This window comes from Schistocerca nitens, chromosome 1 (genome assembly GCF_023898315.1).
Source record: "Schistocerca nitens isolate TAMUIC-IGC-003100 chromosome 1, iqSchNite1.1, whole genome shotgun sequence".
Classification (NCBI taxonomy): domain Eukaryota; kingdom Metazoa; phylum Arthropoda; class Insecta; order Orthoptera; family Acrididae; genus Schistocerca; species Schistocerca nitens.
The window spans coordinates 764,739,908-764,764,386 of record NC_064614.1 but is presented as its reverse complement, the minus strand read 5'-3'; the positions used below and the strand labels follow the sequence as shown (position 1 = coordinate 764,764,386).

Sequence of the window (24,479 nt, the reverse complement as noted above, 5' to 3'; positions counted from 1 at the left end):
AAACACTCGCTACCATATCATTCAGATCATATAACAAATTAATGGAGTGCATATTGGATAACCAGTCAAAGAAGTCATTATGAGTGGCATCAGTGAGAGATAACCAAAAAATTAGCGGTTAGTGAGGCAGCAGGGGAATCACGTGATGAGAGCAATACACAGAGCCTGAGTCTCCTGCAATGCTCGATGTGACTCACCAGAATCAGAATTTACTAGAAAATTGCTGTTTAGTGTAAACTTTAAGTTTTTTTTTTTTTTTTTTTTTTTTTTTTTTTTTTTTACCATCTTCGAGAGAACGATTACGGTGCTAGTGGCCTACGTGCACACTATATTTATACTGATGCCATAGCCAGTGTCTGCAATATTTACAATGAAATGTATCTATGACACCATTCGCGTCACGTATCTGTCAACATTAGTGGTAAAGACCAACCAAAAACCGAGCGAGGTGGCTCAGTGGTTAGCACACTGGACTCACATACAAGAGGACTACGGTTCAAACCCGAGTCTGGCCATCCTGATTGAGGTTTTCCGTGATTTCCCCAAATCGCTTCAGGCGAATTCCGGGATGGTTCCTTTGAAAGGGCATCCTTCCCTAATCCGACGGGACCGATGACATCCCGGTTTGGTCCTCTCTCCCAAATCAACCAACCAATCAAACAACTGTCCAAAAGAACTTTCTGATGAACCTTAGTCGCAGCATGGTCATGTCCTGAGGTTAGCTAATCGCAAATAGCGGCGTAACATATATCAATGAATTTGATGTGAAGTAGATGTAAGAAATAAAAAGAGGTTTAGCTTATATGGTAAAGAGTAACATAAAGTAGATGTAGATGTATAAGTCGCCAATTTCAGAAAGCTTGTGAATGTTGATCCACAGAATGTAGCGTTCTTATGAGAATCGTTAAGGTAGACACATCCGCATGTTTCAGAGTGAGAAGTTGAGCAACTCGGCCGTCAGCTGTGACTGGACAGACTGCGACACCCGCTTCAAGAGAAGCCTCTTCGTCTTCTTGACAGTGGCTGGGCGGCCTCTGGAGATCATAGTGGGCAAGACGAGCAAGCTGTCGAAGGAGACGCTGGTGCAGGTCAGTAGACACGACTCTAATCTGCTTGCATACACAATCAGGGCCTAAGAAGTTCTGTATTCGGCCAAAATCGCCGTGTACTACTAACAGAAACGATTCAGAGCACAATAGTTCAGCTAAACATGCAGAATATCTGACGTCCACACTCACGGATACAGAAAGTGAGGAATCCCACGCTGATGTTCTGAACATTGTCCTTGTTCACAGTTCTGCATCACATTCCTGCAACGTGTAGTCATATCTGAGACAAATGTATTACTATATATGAAGTTGGACGCTATAAATGTGTTGTTATGTATAAGCTTCGACAGAAACAAAGGGGAAGAGTGAACTGCAGAGCTACTGAGGAGTCTTTTTCTGTCCAAAAGATGAAGGGAGCTTCTGAGTTTAAACTAATCCGATGTAACAAGAACAGGGCTATGTGCCAACCTCTCTAACTTAAATCCGGGCTAAGTCTACCACTTAAATCTGTAAAAAAAGAGGTATGGGAAGGATAATAATTATAATTTTACTATTATAAAAGTCTGGAAACTATTGTTTACAGCTTTTCTATAATAACTATATTATTATGAAAAGTCAGTTAGGCCTACAGAAGTGCTGTGTTAGTTAACAAACTAGTTAAAGAACAAAGACAAAATCAAGCACGTTACTGTGTTCTTACAAGTTTTATTTCAAAATAAATGCCTTTTACAAAGTTTAAAAAGTTACATTTTGTATTAATTTACCACTATTTTATATACAAAATATTACAATGTTACAGTCTATAAACAGCTGTTGTGTTTACTCAGCCAGAGTTTGGTAAAACAGTTTGTTTTCTTGTGTGAGATAAGGTATCATCTTTTTTAAGTCCTTCTTCTCAGTTTTCATTCTGGCTGTTAGTTCAAGCTGGGGTAGATATAAGCCTTTTACGGTTTCCATCTTCACACCTTTTTTTAATACATTCGTTTGTGTCTGCGTTTCAACTTAAATTTTTTTTTTTTTTGTAAACGATTTTCGTGGGTTGGTTTTGGAAAGTTTGAGCCAAATGACCTTGGAAATTTCTAACTTTTTTGTGATGAGGAGTTCTTTAGCTACTTTGGAGAAGTCTTAAAAATCATCATCGTTCATCATAGTGGTTAGAAAAGGAGTTTTACTATTGGCATTACACAAAATTCTCACAAGATCCAAAGGAACTTCTCGTCTTTCTACTCTTTTTCTTGTTTCAATTAGAGCAAAGTCTCGGTCACAGGTTAAGTATGAGCGTCCAGAGACGACATACTTGTGGTGGACTTCGTCAAAGAAATCATTACAGACCAAGTACATCCATAGGAACAATACCATTTGATTATTGTTTTTGGCTGCAGCTATTGTCAGACCTCACTATTCACTTTTTTTCTGGGTAATTTTACTTTTAATCCACCTTAACACACCGCTCGCTATTTCGTTGCCTCCCCTGCCACTCATGCCCTCATGACAAAGAAACACAAAACCTTTATTATTATCTGTCATATGCAATCCAAAATTGTAACAAGAAATTTGACGTACATAATACATTTGGCAGTGTGACAATGTTGGCAAAGAGAAAACTTGTTGTAAATCTATGGATACTGTGCATATATCACATGTAGGAGTGGTAGAATATACATGACCACGCTTCATCTCTTCTGTAGCTTTTTCAGCGGGTCTATGATGAAATTCTAGTGAGGTACGATGTACAGCCCTATTGGTTGAGTCATCCAACATTTTAATTTTAAGCAGATCACATGTGTTACAGGTACCTTTCCTTCAGTGGTGAAATCTCAGTTCGGGAAAGTGTTCTTTCAATACTTTTTGTCGTACAAATATCTAATGTCTGTGTTTGGATAAAGCGTAACAAAAGCTTCATACATTCTGCTGTAATTTAAATCTTGGCTTAAAAATAGAAGGGAGCTTTTAGCCCTTGTGTAATTGTTTTCGTCCTTGGGGAAATTTTAGATGTGTTCAACAATGCGTTTTACATCAGCAGCTGTATATTTCATTTATTTGTTTTTATTTCCCCTACATTCAATGTCGGCAACATCACCACTCTTTTTTGTTTTTATCAAGGTTTCCACTCTTCACCTGGTAATTTTGTGTATTTCCAGAAAGATGTTTTTGCAAACTTGAAAATGTCTGCCTCCGTCATCAGGAACTGTATAGAAAACACCAGCCTGTCTCTGACTCTCCTCGGGTTCTTCATAAGAACCATGACACCTTCTTCTAACATTGCATGCACTTACATTTCCTATCTAACAAGAGTTTTGCTTAACATTATCACCTAGTTCGTAGAACTGACTGAACATGTTTAATTTGTGTTCCAGTGCAATGTCTCTACACTGATAGCAGCACTGGCATGAAACCTACAACAAACAAACACGGGAATTAGAGGCATTAAATAATTTATGATTACCACGAATAACCTGTTTGTTTGTTACTCTGCACAGTTAGCAGGTCTACTGTGCTTTCATCTTTCTTTTGTTACTTTCAATCCATACCTTGTGCCCAGTAATCTGTGCGATTCATTTAGGATGCCCTGTAATTCTTCCCCTCATTACTGAGGATAGTAAAGCCATCGGCCACTCTTATCATTGATACTCTTTCACTATGAATTTTAATACCTGTCCTGAACCTATTTTATATTTCCATAGTTTCCTCTTCGATGTGCAGGCTGAACGGGAGGGAACAAATACTGCTTCGCTGTCGTACACACTATTTAATCCGAGCACTTCGTTCTTGGCCTTACAGTCTTATTGTTCCCTCTTGATCCTACTACATTTGTGTATTACCCGTCTTTCCCTATAGTTTACACCTATTCTTCGTGGATTTCGAACGTCGTGCACCACTATTCTTATATTTATTGGAATTAAAAGTTCCAGTTGGCATTTTGTATTTAGATAATTTACACTACCAGTTACGACCTCGTTACGAGTCATTCCCAAGTGTCTTCATGCCAAGGATAGCACAGTCAAACAATAAAATGTATAAGTTCTAAAGACAGAAGTAAAAATTATACTCTTTTCCATGTCAGTAGGGATAAGAGTTTCTAACAGTGTAGGTTCACTTGACAATTGATGCCTGGACAGTTTCTCCAGACGACCTGAAGTTTCCCGCAGAGGGATGACCGCCCTACCGAAGGAATCTCACTCTCCGCTTCCTTCACTGACATTAAAAGAGTCAGCAAACAATTTTCATAGGATATATTGCGCTTGGAAGAGGTTAAGAGTCTTTTTATAAGCTCTACACACAAGAGAGAATACTTCACGTCTTCTAAAAACTCCTGCCATATTTAAACTGTGTGCTGGAACTGAACATGAAAGCGTTCTTTTTTTCCTTGTTGTGTAAAAAGGAATACCAACGAACCATTGCAGGAAGTATCAATGCGTGACCAGGGGCATCTCTCTCACAGTTCCTCTTTCCCAAGATTGTCAGCCCACCAATTTTCTAAGCTGACTCTGGGAAGCCATTAGTATCTGTAAGGAGTCCACAGCCCCGTACATAATGGTACATGTAGTGTTGCCTCACACAGGTTGAAGTAGGCTAGATACCGATAATTGAGCGCCACAAGTGCCAATCAGGTACAGCTAACTCATTATCCAGCAGCCGAAACACTGATACGAAACAACTCCCACAGCAGTATTAGCCAATCAGCCCCTTATCCTTAGGACATGGTCTGTAAAACTCATTTATTAGGCTACTGTTCGGTGATTAATAATATCCAAACCAACTGAGAGTCTTTCAAATGCCATATGAAGCTAGGAAAAAAGATTCCACTCAGGAGTAGCTGGAATCTTTGGAAACCTGACAAGTGTAGGGCCGATGGTGTTGCGCTGCAGTAAGCTAACAAATGCCTTGGTTCAGCTACAAATCGACTTCTAGGTTCTTGGCTCAGCGCTTTATGGGACCTTTAATCCAGCAGTGCGAGGCATTGTACGGCTCGTGAAGCTAGGCGACCTTAGTTTAAAGATCCCATATTTACAACACTCTCGCACATACTTTATTGATACAAAGCCTTCTTCAACGACATTAGCTATTCCCATTGTACTTTGGCGTTCAAATGTTAAGCATAATCTGGAAAGAAGAGCATTTTTCCTGAACGTGTATAAAAAAAAACAAGTTATAATTAATGATCAATCTCAAGACACTCCGCGTACAACGAAGTCCAAAACGCGTAAACAAAGTCCAAAACTGGTAATTATAAAGTTCTGAGAGCTATGATAACTTCCAAAGAAAGTTGCGAAACCAGAAAATCACAATATTAATAATAACACAGTTAATAGTAGACAGTGTCAGTTAATTATATTCCTGAGCAAGCGCTGTGCGGAGCTCTGTAAACTGGTATGGTGCTGGCTAATGAGTTACAGTTCGTCTCTCCAACAGACGCCAGGCATATATAGGACACAAATACAGACCTTCCTGGACAGTCCATGTGGTGGATATTTTCACCTAAGAGCAGTTCATATGAAAGCTGCTCAATGACAATGGGTAGTACTGCCCACGAAAAGCAGTTTCTGCAGTACCTCGTCTCTGTATCTCTGCGACTTAACTGTAATCCTTAGCCCACTAACGATGAGATGGAGCCCTTCGAATATGGTGCCTTCCCGCACCAGCACAGCATCACCACCAAACTCGTTCTTTTTATTATTACTGTGTATTTGATATTGTGCCAATTTCAAGGTCTTATACAGGGTGTTTCAAAAACAGAGGGCACAATTTCATTTATGTATTCCTCATAAATACATATAATTTTTAAAAAGTTACTTACAACATGTGTCCGGAAACGCCTAGTTTCCGATTTGTGGCCTTCAAAACAGCGATATTGACGGGAACGTTTTTCTCCCCACTGTTAGTAGCCTTTGCAGAAAATATTCAAAACGTCCAACCCCCTGCTTGAACTGTGCTGCTCGCGTGAATAACACTTCGACAGGAAAGTTTGGATTTGCAGCACAGTGCTGGAAGAACCTCGGATAGAACTTAAACAGTGCAGGGTAATTTGCAGGAGGCGGAGAATGTACACGTTGCAAACGATCAGAGTGCAGCTGTTGCTCTCGCAACAATATTCAGACAATTGTATGAAGAACATTCTCTTGCAGTGCTAACCTTCATGTGCTGATAGTTATGAGCACTCCCGGGTTCGATTCCCGGCGGGGTCACGGATTTTCTCTGCCTCGTGATGACTGGGTGTTGTGTGATGTCCTTAGGTTAGTTAGGTTTAAGTAGTTCTAAGTTCTAGGGAGCTGATGACCATAGATGTTAAGTCCCATAGTGCTCAGAGCCATTTGAACCATTTGTGAGCACAGAATTCAGAATCTGTTTCTCTACATCTGAGGTTGTAGCTCTTGGACGTCCTCTCTCCAAAGAAGTATACGTAAACTTCCCATGAACGCAAAGACGGAGACTGGGAAGTTCAAATATCTTTCGATCTGGGCATCTTCGCTGTGGATATCTCCTCTGGTACAACCGACCGAGCCAACGCCGTTTGACCGTCCTCCTTACCGTACATCAAGTGCACTTCTGCCAGTCCCTGATTCCGATTAACTGTTCTATTAATATCTTCTGTCACAGTAACTACCTGAGGGAAGAAAAACTTTCCGATGAATGTCAGCGTTCTGAAGGGCACAACTCCGAAACCAAGCATTTCTGAACACATGCCGTAATAGACTTATTCGACTGTCTTCACAGAATATATGCCTGAAATTACCAGTGAAAGACACATACCTTCATTCATCGTCTGATCACGATCCATGTTATACATTCCTCAAGAAGATAGCTGTCTCTCTATAGTGTTGCGTGAGGGACATATACTGCCAGACATCTGGCAACAAACTGTCCGCAGAGAGTTACTTAGAAAACTGTGCTTCCTGAGGCAGTTTCAAACGATGCAGACAATTGTTGTGTTGAAATCGCTGGACTCTGTCGTACGCAAAAGGCCACACATGAGTACTCTTCTGCAGTAGCTCTTCTTGGTCTATTTGTAGGCCTATTTGCCTGCGGCAAATAGTTACTGTGTCTCATGAATTATCGATTGGATACTTCATGCCTCCTGAAACTATGGTCCGTGTCTACGCTGCATCCACGTGTCAGAAGATTGTATGTTTCAAATTTGTTGTGTGTCTATCTATTGGAAGTTCAGAGACAAAACGTAGAATGCACCTCGCCAGATAAAGATACCCCTGCTCATTCCGGTTGTGTGAGGGACCCCACGTTGTTGTTGGTCTGAAAAGAGGATGATTACGCAGTGGACGGCCGAAATACTCTGCTGGTGGAATCCTTTTATGTCTTTGGTGCCTTTTTTATGATATTTACATTTAAGCTGATACGTTTTTAAGATATTTACAGTTAAGCTGATCTCGTGCTCAGCTTTACTTTGTTATTGGGGATCATTATTGATGAAAATCTCTAATTAATAAGGCAACGCATTGTCTTTAAGAAACTAGTGTCATACTGCTTTTTAAACATTGAAAAATTAATTTTATATTTTGAAAATAATTCATCACAGTCAAATACAAGTTGCGACTCTCTCAAGATTACAAAATTTTATTTCTTCAACGGTTAAACTCCCAATTTTGAGCAAACAAGACAAGCTGCCATAAATCTTTTCAGTATTGGTTGTAATAATTCTTTTTAATATACGTTACCACATCCATAAACAGTAAAAGAGAATTCTGCTTTCTACCTTGCCTATGCTAAAATCACAGTCATGTATTTCCCCCTCCAAAAACAAATCTAAGAATTTCACTGTGAGTTGCAGAAGTAGCTATAATCTAAGTATGTCATCGTAAATAAAACAAACTAATTTATTTAAAGAATAAGTAATAGTCAGTGCATTAATGCTGTTTTCTTCACAGGTTCTGAATGGATCGTACGGGCTGCTCAACTTGCTATATCACTTTCACAGCACTCAGTAAAATGAAACACTGAAAAAAGTATGGAATCAGATTCAAAATCTAAGTACCCAACATGGAATATTTTTCATATACAATTGTTTAATGTGAAGAAACTCTCATAGCTCAAAGCTGACTCATAAGACACAATGTACTAGCTTTCACAATTTGAAAAATATTTCTTGACTCAAGAATACATTTCTTCAAATCACGAAGAAATATTTTGTTATACATGTGTATTCCAATTCATACATCAAGGTTAAAAAACGAGAATTCAAGGAGAGCTAAAAATTCATTTGACTTTAGTAAAAACAAATGAAGTGAAATTCAAATAAGCGCAGATTATAAAAAACACAGTCTAAATTTGTAACTATGTAAGAATTCTGTAGTCATAGAAGAATTAGCTGATTTTGTTGTGCAATACGTCACGTGAGCTACATTGAAAAAGGCAGCACTGAATTATAGTGGATGTTATAGTTTGGCGTGGAATACACCTACAATTGTTGATGATGTGGTCGACATACGACATGGTGCTGTAAACTAAACATGTGTCAGCCAGATGACGTCGAGGAGACTATTCTTAAATGCGTGGTGAAGACCACGGTAACGACCGTCTTCACTTCTACTGACGGTAACACTGTTTATGGCGCATTCGTTTTAAAGCTTCAAAGTATACCTGTAACCTAATTTTAGTTATAACATATTTGCTTCACAGTCTCCATAGTGTTTATTTTTATTGTTCTTTTATAAGACACATCGACACCACTTGCAGCTGCATTGGTACACTTTCTTTGATATTCTAACAGGCAGCGTTGGTGAATAAGAGTGTAAGCGAGAATTCACGAGAGAACCTCAGATCGTGCTAGTTGGCAACATCATTTCCACATGTGTTAGCATTCTTCCACATTTTTGGGGGGGGGGGGGAGGGGGCAGAATGCTTTCGATATACTTTACGTTTTATGCTCACTTTATCAGTGTAACGAGTGAAATAAGTGTTGAGGAATGGAACAGGGCGCAGCAGCCATCTTGGACCGAGAGAGGTTGAGCAGTGGTTAGCACACTGGACTCGCGTTCGAGAGGACGACGGTTCAAACCCGCGTCCGGCCATCCTGATTTAGGTTTTCCGTGATTTCCCTAAATCGCTTCAGGGAAGTATCGGGATGATTCCTTTGAAAGGGCACAGCCGAGTTCCTTCCTCATCCTTCCCTAATCCGATGGGACTGATGACCTCGCTGTTTGGTCGTCTCCCCCAAATCAACCAACCAACCAACCAATCAAGCAGCCATCTTGGGGTATTGCAGTATCGCTTTCAAGATTTCGGTGTACCAAGTGATTGTAATGTCATCAAATTCTGCATCGACACAGTACTTTATCATTGACACGCCAGAGAGTGACGCATTTCATTGAAGTATTGCAACTTCTAGGTTTTCCACGGAGTTCCTTCCTCATCCTTCCCTAATCCGATGGGACTGATGACCTCGCTCATAGCGACGCATTTCATTGAAGTTTTGCAACTTCTAGGTTTTTCACGGAGTACAGTTTCAAGGGCTTTTAGTGAGTTCAACATTCCGGGTAAAACTGCGCTACGAGGGTCAGCTACGCATAGCTCGGGTCATTGTGAGCTACATCGAGTAGTAGCTGCATACAGATATGCAAACTTTTAAAATTTTATAGGTTTATGTACGTCGAAAAGCGTTTACAAAGAACTAAGAAAGAATTCATTAAATGTTTTGTCTGGACAGTAGTATTACACTGCAATGAATCACTTACAATCAAAAATTGAGAGAAAAGACGTTTGGAGAGTTCTGATATATTTTTGTAGAGAAATGCGCTTAACTTTGAAATAAACTGACAGAATGAGGAATGAAAAAAATCTTCTAAGAATAGGAGAGGAAAGAAAACTTGTGAAAATGGTAAGAATGAGGAAAAACTCTTTATGGGATGTACACCAACTGATCAAAAGTATCCTGTCACCCCTTGTTATCATGAATGACCACTAGGTGTCATGACAGGAGCACCCACCAGTGTAAAAGGCGGAGGGAAGTATTGTGTTATCAATAGAGAAGCGGTAATGGGTTGGTCGAACGTAAAATACTCATTGGATCTCACATTAGTAACAAATCAATCAGCAACATATCAGTCCTTCAAAAGACTGCAGAAAACCTTGCAGACCATCTTGAGGATCAAGAAGCCGCTTCAGCTATGTTTAATATTTTCATTCTCACAAGTCAGACCACAACAGGTTTCGTGGTACTGGAAACCATATCCTCAGGATATAATTTTCAGTGCCATGAAACCGGTTGTGATCTGATAACAAAAGTATTATTGATCCTCGAGGCCTTAAAAAGCTGCCCAAGTCGACGATTGGCGATGTCATTGTGAATGGGAAACGCGAAGGAACAAACATAGCTAAAGCAAGAACAGGCAGACATCATGTACTGACGAAAAAGGACCGTCTAGCATTCCAGAGAATGGTTGCAAAAACTCACATAAATCAGCGGAAGGAGTAACTTACGTGTTCGAAAATACTACCAGCAGTCCAGCTGCGACAGTTCCTGTGCTTAGGGAGAAAAAAAAAACTGGGGTACGATGGTCGTGCAGCTCCTCACGAGTCTCAAGTCATTGTAGTCAATGCTGAGCGACGCTTGAGTGTGGAAGTCCCATGGAAAGTTTTAGGTCTGGCGAATTCATGAAGAAAGTTTGGTGCCATCATGTGTAGAGCCAACAGTTGAGCGAATGGAGGGCTGAATTTTATTGACTGGTAGTCGGCTGAGCTGATTGGTTTTTTCATGTAAATGTTTAACAGAAAATAAGCCCGCCTGTGTCTTCAGGACGTCAGCTTCCTCGTCGCTGGGGCCAGCGACGGCACAGCTGCTGAGAGTCTGCGGGTCGAAATAGTTTACTCTGGGACAGAGAACTTTATAAATAATATGGCCTTTTGTAATTGACACACTTCTTACGGCAACATTGCAGACTTGGAAGGAGAAAATATTCAATGGTACCATTTTAACAATTAATTATAATTTTCCTATATCCTGTAAAACAGGCTTATTTTCCTAAACAGCCAAAAGTCTATCTTAGATAGATGGCGTCCTTAAAGCCGTAATAAGGAACTTACAAACCCTCAAAATCTGCCGATTGGCATTCATCGCTAGACAAAAACAGACATAGCTAACACAAGGCAGCAAAAACGGATAATCAACACAAGTAACTATTGATCAAAACATCAACACCACGGTTGATTAGATCACACACAACAACTCTACTGTATCTCCGGTTATTAAAGTTACTGGTAATGTAACCCCACTACCACAAACATTTACTACGCTATGATATAGCTAGTACATATTCTATGTCGCGTATTAGATAATTCTTAACTTAGTGACCATTAATATTATGTTTCGCTTAAGCTACCGACGCTATTCCGTTTATTCTGAGGCGGCGTCATAAAGACGAATGGCAAACACACCCCATATTGATGGTTACTAGTAAGTATCCCAGTACTTTGATCAGATAGTGTCTGACAGTATGGTTTATCGCAAAAATAATGCTGATAGTGAGCCTTCCACGAGCCTTAGAGAACTTTCCGTTACACACACGGTACACATATGCATTGTATTTGTAAACATCCACCATAGTGATCCGTCCGTCTGAAGTGCAAGTCGAGCCCAGCGGTCGCTTGGGTGTGTGAGCGGTAGGCTATGTGTCGACAGTGGGTGTCAACTGCCAACCTCTTTCTTCTCTCATCACCGTACAACACCATGTCACTACTCTACACACACACACACACACACACACACACACACACACACACACACATACAATCGTTACAGTCATCTACACATAATAGATGCACTTAAGCACAACTCTTATTCACCATGTGGGGAAGGGCTACTGAAAGTGGAGGAAGGAAACTCTTTCCAACAATGGGGCTAAACCACTCCTCGAGGCCTCCCATTCAACACTGCCACACGAATCTTTCATTTCTTTCGCTGTCTATATGCATTTTCTGAGTGCACTTAATATATTGTATTTTCGACAGAGATATGAGGAAATCAGTAGTACAACTCGATTCCTAAAACATATCGCCGTTTATATGAAACTGATTTCCTATTTTGGTTGGGATGTGTGAAACAGGCAACCAAAAAATCTAGACTATTGTCAAATAGGTTTCAATAAGAAAAGCAATGCCAAAAATTTAAGAGCATTGTGTCATTAACGTCACATTACTGTCGAGCACTGCTCTGAGAGCACAGAAGAAGTCTCATGTCGGGTTCAAGGATGGTAAAAGTAAATCTCTTGATCAGTGAGGTACAACAGTAATTGAATTACTAGTGGGCCATATATTGATCTGTTTTTGGAGAAAATTCATTAGATATCTAGTGTGCTCTTATTTTAATGTTGCAACCAATCGCTTTATAATGTTTTATAAAATAGCCTCCTGTCTTCCCTTACATAAACTCTGAGTCACTTCACGCTCATCTTCACATGGTACGCTGTTTACAGTAACTTTATATTTTATGCCAGATACCTGGAATAGTGTCGCTAGGGAAATTCTTTGTAGTTATATAGGTTCCCCCTTTTATTGCCCACAAACTGGTTTGTCAGTTAGAGGTTATGTAACTCCTGAGACTGCAAGCATGACACTTTAAAACTTTCCCTTATACATCAGTGCGAAAAACACAGATGCAGTTATTAGTAGCACAATATGTATGGTAAATTGATATACGTGCAATACTGAACCCAAGACACAAAGGATCATATTAGAAGCTAAGGTGAATTTATAAGTAAATTCATAACTATTATTACGGTACGTACATCAAATTCTGAGAAAAGGATCTTTGCTAAGATACTACTGAAACATCTGGATTGATTCCATTTTGAAAAACATCGTCCCAATCAAAATATAAGCTGCTGCAAATGTTTTCGTCAAATGTTGATGATGAACCATGTTACACATTTAATGACAGTAAATACTCTGTCTTTATATTCGATGATGTAAACATGAGCCGGCCGACGTGGCCGAGCGGTTCTAGGCGCTACAGTCTGGAACCGCGCGACCGCTACGGTCGCAGGTTCGAATCCTGCCTCGGGCATGGATGTGTGTGACGTCCTTAGGTTAGTTAGCTTTAAGTAGTTCTAAGTTCTAGGGGACTGATGACCTCAGAAGTTAAGTCCCATAGTGCTCAGATCCATTTGAACCATTTTTTGTAAACATGAAAAACAGGTATAGGTATCAAATTATTTCTGATTCAGTAAGCTTAATAAATTTGTGTAATTCTCGAATCAGACGTATAGCCTTGAGTACAAAAAGACCTGGTCCATGATAGGCTTCATCGTTGCATTCAAACAAGATAAAAAAAATTGACACATTCATATGAAATCCTTAGACTACAGTCATAGCTGTCATTAAATTTAAAGGGCTGTTGAAATACATTTACATATGATTTCATAGTTTCTGACGAAATACAGAATTTAAATGATTACAGCTACACATGTTGCTCCAACAAGCTGTTTGTACCCAAATACACTGCCTGACCAAAACAGGTGAAGCACACAGAAGACATAGACATATGTCAATGTAACTACGTACGTGCACACATCATTGGGTGGTACATAAGTGATTAGAGTTGCAATTCTCTGTGACAGGTAAAATGAACAGCAGAATACATCAGCGTTCTCCGTGTTCAGTGTTGGTACCGGACCTTTTAGGGTATATAAAAGGCGTCGAAGATTAGTAATCGCTGTGAAGGACACAGAGGTACTGCCTACTCGTGTGAGACAGCATTATCCACACCTGATGAAGTTTGAAAGGAGCCTCACTGTGAATCATCTAGATTTGTAGGTCATTTGGGTGTGGCATTGTCCCGATGTTGGATTGCATGGAAACGTGAGGGCGGTAACACTCGTCATCACAGTTTCGATTGACCATGTGTGGCCACTGCAAGGGAATATCGTCTTGTTGTGCATCACGCACATCGTAGCTCCTTTATATCTGCACCTGCAAGCCGAGAATAAATGTCCATTTTTCTCTAATGACTCTTCCTTACCTCACAGACTGACCGAATTTTCCGTCCTCTCGGCCTTGTCGCTGGTGGCCGAATTTACAGAGCCACCCAATGAGACATTGCTGTTCGCTACCATGCCTCCCGGTGCTGGGTGGAAAATTCCCTCCTTCGTGGGCTGGTGTGTGACTCAAGAATTTGCGTTTTTCCCACGTGTTCTACGTCGGGGCCGTTCCCAAGCTTAGCTACCAACAATCCAGCACATTTTTCTGACGTTCCCGAATTGTTGTGAAAGCAGCCTGTGAGGTAACGGGCGAGTTGTGGCGCCCTGAAAATATTCTAAGTTCGGAGGTGGTGTGGCCGCGCGGGCCGCTCGGCAGGCCGCCCGTCTGGTGCATGGTGCCGGACAAGACGGGTAGCCCCAGTGCGAGTGGTCCAGTGACCGCGTGGCTGGGAATTCCATGGTGACGCTGTGTCGATGGACACATGCCAGGAGTGCCAAAGATGGCGGACTTTGTGGAACCATAATGGCAGACATTTCACAGTTCATACAGAAATTAATAGTAGCCAGAGGAATCATTATACCTCAAAAAGAAACATGTACATTACCATCATTTGCATGACGGTTCTGACGGTGTAATTAGATTTTCAATATCTTAATTAGTTTAAAGTTTAGGATCTGACTGTAAATTGTACAAGTAACACCCAGCAACGAATTTCGAAAATCTAAACGGTTCATCCGATTTTGTCGATCGACGTGTCTTTAGAAAGCTATTAGTGTAAACCTAAATTGGTATAAATTACAAGCATGTAACTTGAATAATACGTGAGTTATTGGAGGTCAAAGTGGCCAATTGCTATTAATTGCGTCAGGCCGTAAGTACTCCACAGTTACACGAAAAAACGGTAGCAGCATGCTTATAAATATATTTATTCATATATGTCTTTGTTTATATCTTATATATACTATTCATGAAGAAATTGGTCAATTATTTACTGTGTTTTAGAAAGCACAGAGACATTAGGTTACTGGCTTACTTCTGTTCTATTCCGTTGATATTTGTTTATTTAATTTATGTATTTAATAATGTGTGTTAGAGCGTGTTTATGGTCCAGCGGTAGGAATATTTATTTAATTTCAAGTTATTTAAATGTAACTCCAGTATTTCGAATGTGTTTCGTTATGTTTGTGACTGTGTGTTGGCTTGGAGACAGTGCGGGAGCGCTCTAGCGAATCACAGCGATCGTTCCAAAAAGGACACGTGGAGAGACTGTATGGAGGTAGGGGAGGAGCATAATTTCGAGAGAGGGCAGAGGAGTTCTGGAGAGTATGGGAGAGGACATGGGAGAGTTCTGAACAGTACGGCGCGACAGACACACAGTCGCGGGAAAGACTTGGAAAGTGGAGCATTTTGTGTGTGGTCACGAGAGATAGAAATATTTCGTAGTGCAGACTTGTGCACTTGTGAGATTTCCTTGGTTTCTGCAGTGAATTCATAGTATACGTTTAGAAGTGAATATCTCGCGACCTATGTTGTTGCTCAAAACTAATTATGTGAAGTAGGAGTATATTGTTTCCCTGTTATTCAACTTATATTTTATTTAAATGCTGGGCCATCGACACCAATAAGTGTTTTTCAGTAATAAATAGCATTCTAAAAGGTACTTCTGCTATTGTACTCATCATTTAAATTCGTTAAGATAGTACCTGCTGATTTTATTTAATTGCAATCTTTCATTTATAAATTTCTATATAACATTCATAATTCGCAATTGCCGAGTGATAGGAACCTACGACCATTCGATTCAAGTGTATATTCATAGTGTATACTGTAGACTCAGCAGTATTTGGCTTTTAATTCGGCAACTACATATCCCAGCCACTAGACAACGAAACCAGTCAAAATTTTCAATATTTCAACTCTGAGTTGGAGGGTACGTAGTTGAGGGCCACCACACCACCATTTCATTATTAATTTGAAAGCCCCCAAGCCCCACAACAGATTCACTTGTTTGTAAAGGCCGTCTCTGAACCAGGCCCGGAGATTCTAACAGCAGAGTTTCATCCAATAATCTGTTGGTATTCGTTGTGTATAAACATCTTTCTTACTGTCTGTCAAACATTTTTAGGCAAACCCGTTATTAGTCAGCAAGCCAAACATTTCGCATGCTGTCCCTACGTGCATTCGGGGCACTCTTGTGTCTGTACGTCATTGTCCCAATGTCCGCAGACGGTCTAAAAATCTCCCGTCTTTGTGTGCCTAGTCAATATCAAGGAAGACAAATATGCTGGATTATCATTTATTTAGTTAATGGAAGATTAAGTGGCCCAGATAAAGAAATTCGTCGTCGATGGAATACTGCAGTTCAGACAAAATCCACATTTTGTGTTGGGTATGGGCAGGATTGTTGCAAGGTGTTGATATATACGTTGAGTAAGGATGGCTTCAAAGATCTTACTGTAAACTGATATGAGGCTGGTAGATCGATATGATGAGCTCCGCGATGGTGGTTCATCAGGTGTCAAGAACAGCAGGACTTTAGATGTTTTCGACTGCTCTGGTTAATAACGTTGAGGAGATTAGTATTTTAACGAATGGCAAGGGTTACATGGTAGAATGTGGGACATAACTTGAGATGGAGGTAGGTAATTGTATCATGATTGAGAGCAGTGTATTGCTTTATACAAAGTTATATCTTCAGCTGTTATCGGCAAGTTGTCTCCTGCTTGTGGGCTGTTGCGTAAGTACTGCTAATTAGGTTCGAGATGCAGCGCACATCTGTCGTCCAAATATACAACTGGTGGCTCAATAGGTTCTAAAGAGATAACAGTTTCATAGCTACGCATCAATCATTTGGAAAACACTGAAGCAGGAACGTGTAGATACCGTCACTTACAGGCCGCGGTGGTCTCGCGGTTAAGGCGCTCAGTCCGGAACCGCGCGACTGCTACGGTCGCAGGTTCGAATCCTGCCTCGGGCATGGATGTGTGTGATGTCCTTAGGTTGGTTAGGTTTAAGTAGTTCTACGTTCTAGGGGACTGATGGCCATAGATGTTAAGTCTCATAGTGCTCAGAGCCATTTGAACCATTTGATTTGAACCGTCACTTACAAGTCAGTTGTGCAATCATCCATCTTTCTGCCAGGCCCATGCAGTAGGATTGTATGATGATGGGGATTTATACAGATCATGTTTCCCAAAATACTTTTATTCTACACAATTCATTAAATGAACAGCTGACAAATAAGATCTGTTTGAAATGTCTATGCACTGGCGTTTACACAAGTAGCTCTACATGAACACTTATCCTGTAGGGGATACATGCCTCGGTGATAGGAAAGCATCTTCCCATAGCGTGACCCTGGGAAACAACGGAAACGTGTCCAAAATGAAATGAACTTTCTTCTCTACCTGCAGGGCGCTGCGCACTTCACGGTTGCGACAAAACGTCCACGAAACGGACAGGGTTATTTTAACTTCTGTGTGCTTTGGTAGGGAGCTCGCGTTAACCTCAAACCACGTGGTCGATGGCTAGCTGGATCCAGCCTCCGAAATGCGCTTCAGCATGGTACTGTTGCCCAGCTCTCACTGACTTCTTTGCCGTGCTCCCCTCCAGGCGACGCCATTCCTAGAATTTCGCCTAGTGGTAAATCTGCGCGCTAGGCGATACCGGATGCCGCTCGCTTTGTGCTGGCTGTTACTGTAGTTCTGCCATTCCATTTGTGTGGCGTGGTTGCCACACAGATCATCCCCTGGGGATCAGAGCTCAGGAGCTGCGAGAAAGTGCAGGTTCTGGGTCTGCAGCTACCTAGTATGATGGATGCGAGTGCGACGGCAGGAGGAAGATTGGCAGTGATTGGGTGGCAGCACAGTGAGATCAGTGCATGGGTCCAGCCGAGAGCACAGTGGGTGTGTCCTCGCACAGCCGGCTAGTTACAGCAGTGATTGGCACACTGGCTGCAAACTGTTCAAAGGGACGTGCAGTGTAAGCTTCACAGATGTGGTTCTCGTGAAAAAATGTCTCCTCAAAGAACTCTAATGAACTGATAGTTAACAGAAGATAACGATCCAGACCATTCACAGTAAGATATTTAATATTAGATAAAGAAATAAAGCATTCTCGAGACGCACAGTTACTACACAATAATGAAATAAAGTGTTCACCAGTTCCAGAGTTAATATAATGTAATGAAATAAAGTGTTCATGTGTTTCATGCTGTTCATAGTTTATTGACATATTCCATTGCAGAAGTACGACAAGGCACTTGATTTGATCTTGATGCCGTACGTGGAAGAGGCACTGAGATTACACGAAGTGTCCAAACTTATGCGAGTACGATGTCGTCACGACTCGAACAGGGATTCCAGAACTGTGACAGACAAGCGCAGCAGTGTGGAGGTTAACGTTTGGGGCACAGTGGGAAACAACACGAAAACCGACATGTAAGTCGATGTGAGCTGAAGGCCCAAAGCAGCAAAGACAGGAGGTCACGAATGTGGATCCAGGAACTGGGACGAGAAAGCAGCTGGTAAAGCGGGAGGCAATGTCCGGAGCTCGACTGGTGATGATTAGCTGACGCTGTGGCCTGCTGGGGATAGGGTATCTACAGCAGGCGGTGGCTGGTGCATCAGATTCTAACCCGTCTGGTGGTTGACGTGCATGCAAAGTACGCCATGCAGTGGAAAATTTTTTGATGAAGTACATGTGTTTAGCAAATGCTGTGGTCGTCACAGGTAACTTGGTGTGCTGGCAGCTATGGTAAGGTTGGTCCAGGTTCCTGTGGTAGCTGTGGTCCAGTTGTCTGTATTGGCTAGCTTGTGAAGTAGGGTGAGACTGGGTCATATATGGTGGCGCAATGATATCAGGCAGCATCTGTGAATTATTAGAAGCTCTATATGACCAGTGGTGGAGGAAGTACCATATACTGACAGCTCTTCCTCTGGTCTGAAGAACTGAACAGCGACCAGAGTGGTCAAGATGTAAGCCAGCTTGACTCAGTTGACTGATGCTTTAGTTGGCTTGTAGTTGTAGTTTTACTGTTGAGGGTTCTTTCAGAGCTTGTGCTCACAAGGTGTGGTCTGGAAGATAGCAACAGAACTGGTGGCTGTACCACATCAGTGTGCAACATGATGTGTGTACAGTACTATAGGCTGTTGTGTACAAACACTTTGCCAGTGCCATGCCATGTCGATACATGTGGCCAGAGGCCAGCCCTGTTGGTGTACAGATGTTTTGCCACTAGTGAGCCCGAGTTATCATGAGGTGACATACATCCTCCATGAAATCATCAGGAACAGCGAGAGGTTGTCTGTAGATGAGGTTGGCAGGTGAAGCACTGATTTCTTCCTATGGTGTTCCCCACAGGCCAAAGAGTATTAGCAAGAGTGCAGTTAACACAGTATCTTGGTAAAGTAGGCAGCTCTTCAGCACCACAGTACTGCACTGCAAGTCAGGTGACATGTATGAACAGCACACAGTTAAACTGGCGACCACAGTCTATTGCAACAGACTGGGACATCCAGGGCATGCTACCCAAGTGTTCACAAAGGTGGTGGCGACGGTCTTCACTGTGACGTCTGCTATGAGGGTTGCTACCAGCCAGCAAGTGAAGTGGTCCACCATTGTCAGCATGTAGTGCTTGCCATGGGACAGAGGGAACAGACCCACCATATTCACACAGACTCCCGGCAAATGGAGTGATGCGTTGGGTGAGAAGGCGTCACATCTACATCTACATCATACTCCGCAAGCCACCTAATGGTGTGTGGTGGTGGGTACTTTCGGTACCACGATCTAATCCCTCCAACCCTACTCCACTCGCGAAAAGTGTATGGGAAGAATGATTGTCGGTAAGCCTCTGTAATGGCTCTAGTTTCTCTAATTTTCTCCTCGTTGTCAATACGCGAGATGTACGTATGTACATGTGGGGGGGGGGGAGGGGGGAGGGGAAGTAATATGTCGTCTGATTCCAGCTGAAAAGTGCTGTCCCGAAATTTCAATAGTAAATCTCTAATGCACAACGCCTCTCTTGTAACGTCTACCAGTGGAGTTTGTTTAGCATATCCGTAGCACTCTCTCGCCAGCTAAACGATACCGTGACGAAACGCGCCGCTCTTCGTTGGATCTTCTCTATCTCCTCTATCAGACCTACCTGATAGGGATCCCAGACAGATAAACAATACTCAAGAATCGGGCGAATAAGCGCCTTATAAGCCACTATCTTTTTTATACGGCCATTCCACTTGAGATCGCTCTGGATAATTACGCCTAGATATTTTACGGCAGACGCTGTCTCCAGCTGTTTGTCATCAATAGTGTAGCTGTACAGTAGTGGATTTCTTTTCCTATGTATGCGCAATATGTTACATTACATACGTTCAGGGTCAACTGCCAGAGTCTGCACCATTCATCAATTCTCTGCAGGTTGTTCTGCAAATTCTTACTATCTTCTGGCGTTATTACTTTAGTATAAACAACTGCATCATCTGCGAATCACCTTAAAGAGCATCCGACGCTTTCTACTAGATTGTGAACAGCAACGGTCCTATCACACTTCACTGTGGTACTCCGCATATTCCCATTATATGTGTCAATTTTGTTCAGTTAAGAGCGACGTGTTAAGTTCTATCTGCTAGAAAGTCTTGAAACCAACTGCAGGTCTGCTCCGATACTCCGTAAGCTCGTATTTTTTTCATTAAACGGCAATACGGGACGGTGTCAAATGCCTTACAACATTGCATGAACCTGAGCGCCGTTGTCCACTGCGCTGTGGATCTCATGGAGGAACAGAGCGAGTTGAGTTTCGCAGGATTTCTGTTTGCGAAACCCATGTTGATCTTTATAGAGGAGCGTCATATTTATTGAACATAAAACATTTTCCATAATTCTTCAACAAATTGACGTCAACGATATAGGTCTATATTGTGTGGATCTGTCTCACGGCCTTCCTTAAAAACGGGAATGACCTGCACCTTTTTTTCCAGTCGTTAGGTACCTTTTGTTGCTGAAGAGATCTGCGATAAGTTGACGCTAGAAGGGGAGCAAGTTCTTTGGCATAATCTTTACAGACTCTTATAGGTATACCATCTGGTGCTGACGCCTTTCCACTACTAAAGGATAGTAGCTGCTTTTGAATTCAGCGATCAGTTATCTCAATATCTGCCATTTCGATGTTCGCACGACGATTGAAAGGAAGGACAGTGTTACGATCTTCCTTGGTGAAACAACTTCGAATGACAGAATTCAGTATTTCGGGCTTCTCTCTGTTATCTTCCGTTTCGGTGCCGGTGTGGTCGCTGAGAAAATGAATACATGATTTTTACCCACTTACTGATTTTACATACGAGCAAAATCTCTTAGGGTTTTTACTCAGGTCGGTTGACAACGTCTTACTTTCAGAATCATTGAACTCGTCTCTCATTGCTCTTCTTACGCTCATTTTTGCTTCAACTTTTCTTTGTCAGCAAGGTTTTTACTTCTCTTGAATCTGAGATGAACTGCTCTTTGTTTACATAGCGCTTTTCTAACACATCTATTAAACCATAGTGGATTTTTCCCATCCCTTAAAACCTTACTCGGAACATACTTGTCTAGGGCATATTGAAGTATGCCTTTGAATTTTTTCCATCTGCATACATGCACAGGTGCATGTATGTGCCTATCAACTTTGGCATTCTGTCAGGCAGTGCAGTTTTTCCAGAGTCCTGGCCAGGCGAAGTGTGCAAGCACAACTGACGCTATGGTGATGATGCCGGGGTGTAACAGTCGAAATCACTGAACCTGAATTTCTCTGGAAGTAATGAATGGTGAGTGCCCATTGAAACATCACACCAAACTTGTGGGTAGAGCCTGTGCTAGCTGTCGTCCGGTGGTCGTGCCATGGTGGAGGATATCCAGTTGTTCGAGAACCGTCTGTTCACATTGTCATAAGTTTACGAGAGGAGAGATAATGGCATATGCTCAGGACAAGCACTTGGTGATGATATTGTCTATTCCAGAAATATGACAGATCTCTGTGGAGAACTGCAACATATACTGCAACTGCCAGAACTGGCGCAGCAAACACTTAGTGTGGTTGTTTCAAAATGTATGGGTGATGAGCTTGTGGTCAGTGAAACTAATACATGGACAGGCTTCCATAGATGGACGGAAGTATTTCGCTGTCTCGAATACTGCAAGCAACTCATGGTCGGAAGCACTAAAGTGCATTCAATACCGATAGCTTACATGAGAAGAATCTGAATGGCTGCCACCTGCTGCCAAAGTGTTGCTTAAGCACTGGGCCCATGGTGGTCTGGCTGGCATCCCTGACCAAGGCAATTTCAGTGTTACGCACTGGGTGAGAGAGCAGCATCGCTTCTATGAGGTTCCATTTGGTCTCTGTGAAGCTCTTCTTCGGTGCATGTATGCAGATAATGGGAGTGCTTCCTCTGGAGATGGGGCCATGTAGTACTGCAACCAAAGTTCCTTGCATATCAGCGGCATTAGGCAAAGCAAAGTTCCTTGCATATCAGCAGCATTAGGCAAAGGCAGTGATAAAACTTATCATGCTGAGACAGCGGTATAATTCTTTGTACATTACTGGGTGCATCTTATTAACTATGGCCTGTACTTTCTCTGTTAGGGGTGCGGATACACTAAGCTGGTCAAACGCTCAAGAAATTCTATTTCAAGTTTTCATGTATCTCAAATAAGCATTTCAAGGCGTTAACGATGAACCCCGCTCCAGTCAGCCATTGGAAGATGGTCTTTCGGGTGCTGTGAACGGAGTTCGAATGACTTTGAAAACACCAGGATATTGTCGAGGTATGCAAAACACCATGGTAATTCCCACAAGATGCCATCCAGTAAATTCTGCCAGGTGTGGGTAGTCAGTGGAATCCTAGGTTATTGCTTGAATATAAACTTTCCTAACGCTCGCCAGTAGACAGTCGCTAGGCAGCGCTGCTAGTATTTTCGAGAACTGCTGTTAACGCCTCAGTACTACAGGCTGTTCATCATAAAGAATAAACCTTATGTAAACATTACACGTCATTGAATTTCGTTTCACGTAGAGCGGAAGCCATGCTGTCTCAAGTGCAGTCAAGTACAATAATGAGAATACGTTTAATTCTGTGAGTTACGCGTACGTCGACTCAGCGATGATACGGGGCAACAGCTTTACTGGCGCATTTAACTTGCACAGCACTGGCCAGCTAACCTGCAGTGATGTGAACAGTTGCAGTAAAGACGTAAAAAGAGACGAGCAGAGAACAATATAGCTTTGAATGTCATTTAATTTTTTGACAAAAGGAAATAATATATGGCAAAACTCAGGCGATACGCTTGTTAGGTGACCCGTGGGGAAAAGATAATTTGCTCTTGATATTAGCTAACATAGTACTGTAATTAAAAACGAGAGTGATGAAAATTCTTGACTTTAATAAGAGTATTTTTTCCGCAAGGACTATGTGTGGAGTAAAAGCGCACTGCTGCTTTCCCATGTAGTTAAATATTGAAGTCACTGAAGATGTTGCAGTCAGTCGTCTGGTAATCTCTGAAGTTCCATGACATCGGACTCCGAGGAAGACATTTCAGCACTGCCACACTGATAACGAGAGATCAGCAATAGAATCCCAAGCTACAAAACATCCACATTTCCTCCTCCTCTTTTATGACGTGCCGTTCTGCATTTCGCCATCGTTCGGCAGTGACATGTCACAAAGCTTCGTGCATTGTTTCCAGTAGATTTGGCAGTTTAAATATCTATTTCTTTCTAGTGACAAATCTCTTAAGCTGGCTGCAGATCAATTCTACTGGGTTCAGGCTGCAGTTTTACGGTGACAACTGTAAAAATGCACCACATGTACAGCGTGCTCGACGCCGTGAAAATTACTGTTTTCAGTGTTTCTAGGACGCTTATCACTCCGGCTCGTGAGAGACCACATCTGTCCTACAAAACAATGAGTATGTTCAAATAAAGACTTATATTTTCCATGTTTCTCCAAAAAAATCAATTGCGTAATGTTTTCTTAACTTCAACAACCTTTAACAAAGTTTTATAAAATATCGATAATTAAGAATGTTTATTTCCAATGAAACCTGGTTAAGTATGAGTTAGTTAACATATACTTGATATTTAAATGAGTAAGGTATTCAAACCGACCAGAAAAAAATAGTTGATTTCAACTAGATTCGAAACACCTCCCACCAGGATACATGAATACGACGCAACCGGTTGCGCCACACGTCATTCAAATACACGCCCTAATTTTTGTTGCACAGTGTTTCTCGAAAAACGTCAAAGTTGATTTGAACAACTTGTTTTCCGCCATTAACGGTGTTCCGCGCACGTGTTTCGCTACGAAGCAGGAAGCAATGCCAGCCATTTTCACAGGAACAGCGTGACAATCAGAGCCCAAGTAGCCTTTACAGAGGCTGTGACTGTATACGATTTTTGAAATAAAAATTACGTAGCTAAAGTATGATTAAGAGACACGTTTATGGCTGTTAATACGTCAGTTTCAT

The 24,479-nt window shown here is 41.7% G+C and overlaps 1 protein-coding gene across 1 annotated transcript in view; it reads left to right on the top strand.

Annotated features, from left to right (window-relative positions):
* LOC126199416 (uncharacterized) overlaps positions 1-10,914 on the top strand; it is a 39,240-nt gene extending 28,326 nt beyond the window's left edge. The window contains exons 4-5 of the mRNA XM_049936369.1: positions 933-1,088; positions 10,798-10,914. Of these exons, the coding sequence (XP_049792326.1) occupies positions 933-1,088; positions 10,798-10,914 (273 nt within the window). The remainder of the gene's footprint in view (positions 1-932; positions 1,089-10,797) is intronic.
* The last annotated feature ends 13,565 nt before the right edge of the window (positions 10,915-24,479 follow it).